This window comes from Accipiter gentilis, chromosome 35, assembly GCF_929443795.1.
Source record: "Accipiter gentilis chromosome 35, bAccGen1.1, whole genome shotgun sequence".
Lineage (NCBI taxonomy): Eukaryota > Metazoa > Chordata > Aves > Accipitriformes > Accipitridae > Astur > Astur gentilis.
In genome coordinates this window covers 10,153,501-10,161,791 of record NC_064914.1, presented here as the reverse complement: position 1 = coordinate 10,161,791, position 8,291 = coordinate 10,153,501, and the positions used below count along the sequence as shown (strand labels likewise).

At 72.8% G+C, this 8,291-nt stretch overlaps 2 protein-coding genes across 2 annotated transcripts; one reads left to right on the top strand and one right to left on the bottom strand.

The window, feature by feature from the left end:
- Positions 1–254: 254 nt before the first annotated feature.
- On the top strand, positions 255–4,222 carry EIF5A (eukaryotic translation initiation factor 5A). The gene is made up of 6 exons (XM_049792614.1): positions 255–355; positions 2,024–2,208; positions 2,296–2,400; positions 3,134–3,265; positions 3,560–3,633; positions 3,928–4,222. Exons 2-5 carry the CDS (start codon positions 2,044–2,046, stop codon positions 3,620–3,622), a joined length of 465 nt encoding a protein of 154 aa, XP_049648571.1. The 5' UTR covers positions 255–355; positions 2,024–2,043; the 3' UTR covers positions 3,623–3,633; positions 3,928–4,222.
- Positions 4,223–4,305: 83 nt separating this feature from the next.
- On the bottom strand, positions 4,306–8,286 carry GPS2 (G protein pathway suppressor 2). The gene is given in 11 exon segments (XM_049792612.1): positions 4,306–4,460; positions 4,462–4,479; positions 4,578–4,664; positions 4,949–5,028; positions 5,520–5,612; positions 5,929–6,094; positions 6,464–6,546; positions 6,700–6,779; positions 7,259–7,371; positions 7,697–7,806; positions 8,125–8,286. Coding segments are annotated over 11 exon segments (990 nt in total). The 5' UTR covers positions 8,219–8,286; the 3' UTR covers positions 4,306–4,394.
- Between the last annotated feature and the right edge of the window lie 5 nt (positions 8,287–8,291).

Genomic DNA, 8,291 nt, shown 5'->3' with positions numbered 1-8,291 from the left:
GGGGGGGGGGGGTGCGCGAGCACGCGGGGAGGAGGAGGGGGTAACCGCCCTGCCCTGCGCATGCGCACGGGCGAAGCGGCAAGGGCGGGCGGGGAGGGGGGGGGCGCAGAGGAGAGGAGGGGCGGGGCCGGGCGGCAGCGCCGCCCGCGCGTGCGCCTTTCCCTCCCGCCGCCCCCTCCCGCCCTCCCCGCGCATGCGCAAGGGCGGGGCGCTGTCAGGGTGTGTGTGCGCGCGGGGAGGGGAGGAGGGGGGAAGCGGCGCGGCGGGGCGGGTCGCGCATGCGCGGTGCGGGCGGGGGTTGCAGCAGCCAGCGCGGCGGCGGCGGCGGCGGCGGTTGGGCTCGCGGACGGGGGGGGTGAGTCCGGGGCGGGGGGGTCGCGGGTATTGGGGGGGGGGGTGGGGTGGTAAATTTTGGACCGGGGAAGGGGGGGGGGACGACGACGGCGACGACGAGGAGCGCCGCGCCGCGCGCTCCCCCCCCCCCCCCCCCCTCCCTTCCGTGCGCGGGGCCCCGCGTGGCGGCGGCGCGCGCGCCCCGCTCCTCACTCCCCCCCCCTATATAAAGCGCGCGCCCCACTCCCCCCCTCCCCTCAGACGGGCGGCGGCCGCCGCCCCGCACGGACGCGGACCCGCCGCGCTCCCGTGCAGCCCCCCACGGCCCCCCCTTACAGCCCCCCGATTCCTCCTAACAACCCCCGCACCCCCCCTCCTCAAATCTTTCCTGACGGGAAAGCCCCCCCCCCCCCGGGAAATATTTTTATTTTTTTTTGGGGGGGGGGGGGGTGGAGGTACGGCTTCGCTAGGTGGGTTGTGCGCGCGCGTGTCTAAGGGGGGTTTTGGGGGCTCCAGTAGGGCTGGGGGGGTGTTGGGGAGCTTACTCTAAAAGGGGGGGGACACAGAGAGGTCTTAGGGCCCCCCCCCGGCTGGCGACGGGGGGGGGCCATGTGGCCGGGTGAGGCCTAGGCCTGGGTTTGGGCCTGGCCGCCATGCGCCGGGAAGGGGGGGGGGGGGGCGGGGTGGACACACGGGAGGAGGGGGACGGGAGGGAGGAGGGGGGGGGGGCACCCACGGGGACCCCTCTGAAGCCACGGCCGTGGGGGGAACCCCCATGTACCGGGGGGAAGGGAGCCCCCTAAGGGGGGTGGGGGGGTTGGGGTCACCCCACGTGTGTCACTCTTCCCCCCGCCTCCACGCGTTTGGGGACACCCCCGCCCCCCCCCCCCCACCGGCTTGGGGTCCCCCTCCGTCACCCCCTGATTGGGGACAGACCCCAGGCCGAGTGGGGTCTGGCGGGAGGGCTTGGACCTCCCCCTGCACCCCAAAACCAGTCTCTGACCCCCCTGGGGGGGTCCCCAACGCTCAAGGTTGTCCCCTGCCGCCGTCCCCAGTCTCTTGGGGGAGGGCCCCAACGCTGTCCCTGTTCCCCTGGGGGGTCCCTGACCCCTTGGCCGTGTCCCCACCAGTGTCCCATCCTCCCGGGTGATGTCCCCAACCCCTGGGTGATCCCCCCAACCCCCTGGGGTCGTCCCCATCCTCCTAGAGAGGGGGGGTCCCCGACCCCCTGGGGGGTGTCCCCACCACTCAAAGCTGTCCCCTGCCAGGGTCCCCAACCCCTGGGGGTGTCCCCATCCTCTTGGGGGGCGTTCCCCAACCCCCTGGGGGGGCTGTCCCCACCACTCAAAGGTGTCCCCTGCCAGGGTCCTCATCTCTCTGGGCTTGTCCCCATCCTCCTAGAGGGGTCGGTCCCCAACCCCCTGGGCTTGTCCCCATCTTCCTAGATGGGGGGGGTCCTCCAACCCCTGGGAGGGGGTTCCCAAGCCCTCGGTGACATCCCCAACCCCTTGGCAATGTCCCCAACCCCTGGGAGAGGGTCCCCAACCCCTTGGTAACGCCCCCAACCCCTGGGGCAGGTCCCCAGCCCCCCTGGGGTTACCCCCGTCCCCCTGCCTCCAACCACGTGCCCCCTCTCTAACCGCAAGTGTGTTGTGTCTGCGTCCCCCCCCCCGCCAAAACCGACCCGCAGTCGTGCGGACACCGAGCGACATGGCGGACGACCTGGACTTCGAGACGGGGGACGCGGGGGCTTCGGCCACCTTCCCCATGCAGTGCTCGGCCCTGCGCAAGAACGGCTTCGTCGTCCTCAAGGGGCGGCCCTGCAAGATCGTCGAGATGTCCACCTCCAAGACCGGCAAACACGGCCACGCCAAGGTACCGGGGAACCCCCTACCCCCCAAATCTCCCTCCCGCGCCCCCCCCCAGCACCCTAAGCCTCTCTCCGTGTGTCCCCCGCCCCAGGTACACCTGGTGGGAATCGATATCTTCACCGGGAAGAAGTACGAAGACATTTGTCCCTCCACCCACAACATGGACGTCCCCAATATCAAGAGGAATGATTTCCAGGTGAGGGACACACACGCACACACACGGGCTTTTGGGTTTGGGGGGGCACAGCCCTCAGTTTGGGGGTTGGGGAGAAGCGGGAACCCAAGTTCTGGTGACTTGGGGGGGGGCGGGGGGCTTCAACTCTCACATCTCGGAGGTGGGGAAGGGTTTGGGGTAGTGGGACCCCCAACTCCCACAGCTCAAGAGGTTGGGACCCCAAAACCCTGCATCTCAGGGTGGTAGGACCCCAACAGCCCACACAGCTCAAGGGGGTGGGACCCCCAAACCCCATGTCTCGGGGTGGTGGGACCCCAAAACCCCACAGCTCAAGGGGATGAGACCCCCAAACCCCACATCTGAGGGGGATCGTGGGGGTCCCAGCCCCACGGCGCGAGGTGGTGGGACCCCCAAACCCCACCCTGGGGGGTGCGGGTGGTCATGGGACCCTGAGCCCCACACCTAGGGGTCGTGGGACCCCAAACCGCACCCTGGGGGTGGTCGCAGGTCTCCGAGCCCCACAACTCGGGGGTTGTGGGACCCCACACTGCACCCTGGGGACGGTCAGAGGACCCCGAGCCCCACAACTCGGGGTCCTGAGTCCCCCCAGGCCCCATAGATGGGGACCACGGGGAGCCCCACGCTCGGGGGAAGTGGGTGGGTTGTGAGCCCCCAAACCCCACCCGGGGGGGGTCGCGGGCCCTCCCCCGTGGCCGTGGGTCGCCCCCCAAGTGACGCGGCCGTGCGTTGGCAGCTGATCGGCATCCAGGACGGGTACCTGTCCCTGCTGCAAGACAGCGGGGAGGTGCGGGAGGACCTGCGCCTGCCCGAGGGCGAGCTGGGCAAGGAGATCGAGCAGAAATACGACTGCGGGGAGGAGATCCTGGTATGGGGGGGGCGGGGGGGCACTTGGGGGGCTGGGGAGGGGAGTCGGGGGCTGGGGGGGGGGAAGGAGATCCTGGGACTTGGGGGGGTTGTGGGGCCGGGGAGATACTGGCTGGGGAGGCGCTGGGCAGCGAGGGGGGGGGCCAGGGGGCACTTGGGGGGGCTGGGAAACGGGGCGCCGAGGGGTCTTGGGATGCCGTGGGGCAGCTCGTGGGGGTGACAGGGCAGGCGTGGGGCGGCTGGGGGTCACCGTGGGGCTGACCGCCCCACTGAATCCTCGTGTGTCCCCCCCCAGATCACCGTGCTGTCGGCGATGACCGAGGAAGCTGCTGTCGCTATCAAGGCCATGGCGAAATAGGGGAGACGCAGGTGGGGGGCGGACGCCGTGGGGCCGGGGGGGGGCCGGGGACGCCGTGGGGCCGGGGGAACTGCCATAGGACACGGGGATCCGCCGTGGGGTGGGGACTGGGGCCTTTGCTGTGGGGCAGACAGGCGCTATGGGGCTGGGGCGGTGGGCCCGCCGTGGGGCAGAGGCAGCGCCGTGGGGCAGCAGCTCAGGGCTGAGACAGACGGTCAGGATGGTGGGGCTGGGGGCTCCGCTATGGGGCCGGGGGCTCCGCTATGGGGCCCAGCCCCCCAACCTGCCCCGCTCTCTCCTGACAGGCCGGCGGACGCAGTGGGGCGGGGGCCCCCCCCCCGGAACACTACAGCCGCCGGGGGGGGGGAGGGGCGACATGGGGGAGGGGCGAGGAGGATCGAGCTTGGGGGGCTGGGGGGGGGCCCCCCCAGCCCTACCCCCACCCCCCAACCGCTCCCCACCCCCCACCCCCCTCTCCCCAGCGCCGGGGCGGGGCCCCCTCCCCCCCTTACCCCCTCCCCCCTCCCGCGAGTGGGGGGAGGGGCTCCCCACATCCGTGGGGGGGGAGGGGCGGGTCCCGGGGCCCCCTCCCCCCCCCCAATAAAGTTTGTTAAATCAGCCTGAGTAATAAAAAAACCTTAAAAAAACCAGCCACCGACCAGCCAAAACCCACCAAGAAGCCCCCAGAGCGAGGCGTTTAATGAGGGGGGGGGGCAGGGCCGCCGTCCCCGCGTGCCGCCGTCCCCTCCCCCGTGTCGTCACGGCGGCGGCGTCACTTGTGGTAGAAGCGCTGGGCCTGGCCGTGGGGCAGGAAGGGGTGCCGGGGGGCCCGGGGGGGTGCTGGGGGGGAACCCCGACTGGGGGGGGAGGGGGGTGTCAGCTCCGCCGTCCCCTCCCCCACCCGCCGAGGGGGGGGGGGGGGGGGGGCGGGGGTGGGGGAGGGGCGCGCACTCACGCTGTGGGGCTGCTGGGGGCTGGCGCCGTGGGGCGGGAAACTGCCGGGGGAGGCGGGGCGGGGCGGGTGGGGGTAGGGCAGCCCCGACTGGGGGGGGGAGGGGAGGTGTTGGGGGGGCACGCCCTGTGCCCCTCCCGCACACGCCCCCAAATCCCCCCTTGTGTGTCCCCTCCCCCCGTGTCCCCGCCCCCTGACCTCTGGGGGGGGTCTGGGTGGGGACGGGGGGGTGGAGCCACCACCCCACCCCCTGCACCCCAAAACGCCCCCCCAGCCCCTCCCCCGTCACCTCAGTACCCCCAAAGCCCCCTTCCCTTCCCTCCCCACCCCCAAACCCCCTCCCCCCACCCCTTTTGCCCCCCTCCCCCGCTCACGGCGTCGGTGAAGCCGGACTGGCTGTTGGCGTGTTCCAGCTGCTTCTGCAGGGGGATGGTGCTGCTGGGGGGCAGGAACCCTGCGGGGGGGGGGGCACGCGGGGGTCAGCCCCACACGTGTGGGGCAGAGACCCCCCCTCCCCTCCCAGTTGTGTGGGGCGCGGGGGGGGGAGGGGCCAAGCCGGTGGGCTCGGCCCCATGGGGGTGGGGAATGGGGCGGGGGTTGGGCTCCACATATAGGGGGCTGGCCCCACACCTATACGTGGGGTGGCGTCACGTGCGGGGGAGGAGGGAGAGAGAGCTCAGACCCACACGCGGGGGGCTGGCTCAGTCTGTGTGGGGCAGGAGGCGGGGCCCGAGCCCCACACGTGTGGGGGGCGCTCAATGTGGGGGTTAGGGAGACGAGACTGAGCCCCACGCGTGTGGGGCAGGAGGGGGGCAGGAGGCTGAGCCCCGCGTACGTAGGGCAGGACGTAACCGACACGCTACGCGGGGCAGGTGGCGTGCGAAGGGGTGTGGCAGTGGGTGTGTCCCCGTGGCCCCACCCCCCCCCCCGTCCCCACCCCCTGACCTGTCTGGGCGGGGGGGAAGTGCCCGTGGAGGCCGTAGCCGCCCCCCGGCTGCTGCTGGGGCAGGAACGGCAACGCCGGGAACGCCGAGGGGCCTGGGGAGAGGGGTGACCCACGGCCCGCCGCCCCACAGCTCACCCCCAGCCCCACACCGGCCCCGGTTCCCCATCTGCTCCCCTGACCCCACAGCAACCCTCAGCCCCTACCTACCCCCCCCCCCGCCCCACAGGCCCCCCCCCCCGACTCCCCCAGCCCCCCATTAACCCCCCCAGCCCCCCAGCAGCACCCTCCAGCCTCTCCCCACCCCGTAGCAGCCCCTCATTCCCCCTCCAGTGCATCCCAGCAGCCCCACAGCGGCCCCCTCCAGCCCCACGGCAGCCCCCCCCGCCCCAGTCCCTCCCAGCACCTCACCGCGGATCTGCTGGGAGCCGGCGTAGCTGACTGGGACGGGCTGCCCGGGGGGGAAGGGGTGCTGGCTCTGCCCCACGGCGAAGGGGCCGGGCCCCCCCTGCGCCCCCTGGAACTGCCCGTGCTCCCCCCCGGCCCCGAAGGACGGCTGCGCCCCAAAGTGCCGCGTCTGGGGAGGGGGAAAACGACCCCTAAGTTGGGGAGCGGCCCCAAATGTATGGGGCAGCCCCACAAATCGAGGAAGAACATTAGACTGGGGGACGTCCCCAGGTTTGGAGAGAGTCTGCGTATCGATGGCGTGCCCCACGCATCAAAGGGCGCCCCGCAAGTTGAGAGGGAGCCCCACGTGTCTGGGGCAGCCCCGTAAGCGCGGACGATCCGTAGGTTTGCGGGGGGCGGGCGCAGGCATCAGCGGGGCGCCCCACAGATTAAAGGAGCGTCCCGCGAGCTGTGGAGCGCGCCACACGTTTAGAAGCCGCCCCCCCCAGCGACCGCCAGCCCCGCGGCGGCCCCCCCGCCCCGCGGCGGCCCCACTCACGGTGATGACGGGGGGCCCGAACATCTGCTTGGCTCGGTCGGCCGCCATCAGGGTCCCGGCGCGGCTGTGCCCCCCGGGGCTGCCTGCAAGGGAGGGGACGAGCTGCCCCACGGCTGCCCCGCAGCCCCCCGAAACCGCCTGTGGCACCCCATAGTGCCCCAGAGCTGCCCCCACCCCCCCGTGCCCCCCAGGCCCGCCCGTGGGGTGTCGGTCCTCACCCCCCCCCGGCTCCTCACCCTGCATGTTGAGGATGTGGGTCCCGGCGTGCACGGCCAACCCCTGCTGGTAGGCCGCTGCCGTCAGCGTCGTCATGTCACTGGGGTGGGGGGACACACAAATTTGGGGGGGGGGGCTGTCAGGGTTGGGGGGGCACCCGAGACCCCCCCCAGCCTCCTGCTGCACCCCCCAAGCCCCTCTTAGAGCCCCATAACTCCACTTAAACTGCCCCCGGCCCTTCCCAGGACCCCCCTAAAAGCCCCCAAACCCTACTTAGAACCCCCAAACTCCCTTCAAAGCCTGCCCGAACTCTCCCAGGACCCCCCAAACCCCTCTTACAGCCCCCTCACCCCCCCAGGGGACCCCAGATGCCCCCAGAACTTCCCCCAACCTCCTAACACCCCACCAAGCTCCTCTTAGAGCCCCCTAACTCCCACCAAAGCCCCGCAAACCCCTCCTGGAGCTCCTCCAACCCCCCTACGAACCCCTCAAGTCCCCCCAGACCCCCTCCAACCCCCGAACACCCCCCCCAGGACCCCCCAAACCCCTCCTAGAGCCCCACAACCGCCCCCCCCCGACCTCTGCTCCTTGCGGCGCCGCTTCTCCTCCTCGTGCAAAACCTTCTTGAGCTGGAGGAAGAGCTGGTGCTTCTCCTCCTGCAGCGCCCCCAGCTTCTCCTGCAGCTTCAGCAGCTGGGGGGCGCGAGGGGGCGTGAGGGGGGGTGAGGGGGGTGTGAGGGGGGGTGAGAGGGTGTGAGGGGGGCGTGAGGAGGGGTGAGGGGGGGTGAGGGGGCCGTGACAGGGGGTGAGGGGGGGTGAGGGGGGTGTGAGGGGGCATGAGGGGGTGTGAGGGGGGCAGGGGAGGGAGGGGAGTTGGGGCAGCAGTGGGGGAAAAGGGGGGCAAGGGGAAGGGGGGAGGGGTGTCCCCGAAGGAGGAGGAGCGGGGTGGGGGGAGGGGTGGGGGTGTGGTCCACCCCCCCCGCGCGTGGGGGAGGGGCGCGGCCCGGCCCCGCCCGACCTGCTCGCGCGTCTCCTCCAGCGACATGCGCTCCTCCATCTCCTTCTTGCGGCGCCGCTCCTGCTCCTCCCGCAGCTTCTGCTCCATCATCTTGTCCACCTCCTCCTCCTCTGGGGGCGAGGGGCGGGGGTCACGGGGGTCGCCGGGTCAGGGGTCACGGGGGTCACGGGGAGGGTCAAAGCGAAGGGCTCGACCCCTCCCGGGGGGGCGGGGCTTCGGGGTGTCGTCATGGGGACGGCGCCCCGCCCACCCCGGGGGCGTGCCCCGCGGCGGTGAGCACGCCCCCCGGCCTGGCCGCCCGGGGGCCGGGGCCCGTGGCCACGGGGAACGCCGGGGCCGGGGCCTGCGGCCGAGGGGAGGCCGGCGCCCCGGGGCCCGCGGCGGCGGGGAGGCGGCGGGGGTGTCCCCGCGGCGCCGGGGGGTCTCACCCTGCCGCTTTCGCTCCCGCTCCACCATGACGTGCCGGTGCAGCGCCCGCGCCATGGCCGAGGAGAGCTTCGGCCGCTCCAGCAGCGCCGGCATCTTGGCGCTGCTCTACCGCTCCGCCGCGCACCGGAAGTGGCGGCGAGGGGCGGCGCTTCCGTTTCCGGGACGG

Excerpts from the sequence above, each read along its gene's own strand:
- EIF5A (XM_049792614.1), top strand. The coding sequence starts at position 2,044 with ATGGCGGACGACCTGGACTTCGAGACGGGGGACGCGGGGGCTTCGGCC. Across the intron at positions 2,209-2,295 it reads GCAAACACGGCCACGCCAAG|GTACACCTGGTGGGAATCGA; the intron begins GTACCGGGGAAC and ends CCCCCGCCCCAG. Across the intron at positions 2,401-3,133 it reads TCAAGAGGAATGATTTCCAG|CTGATCGGCATCCAGGACGG; the intron begins GTGAGGGACACA and ends GTGCGTTGGCAG.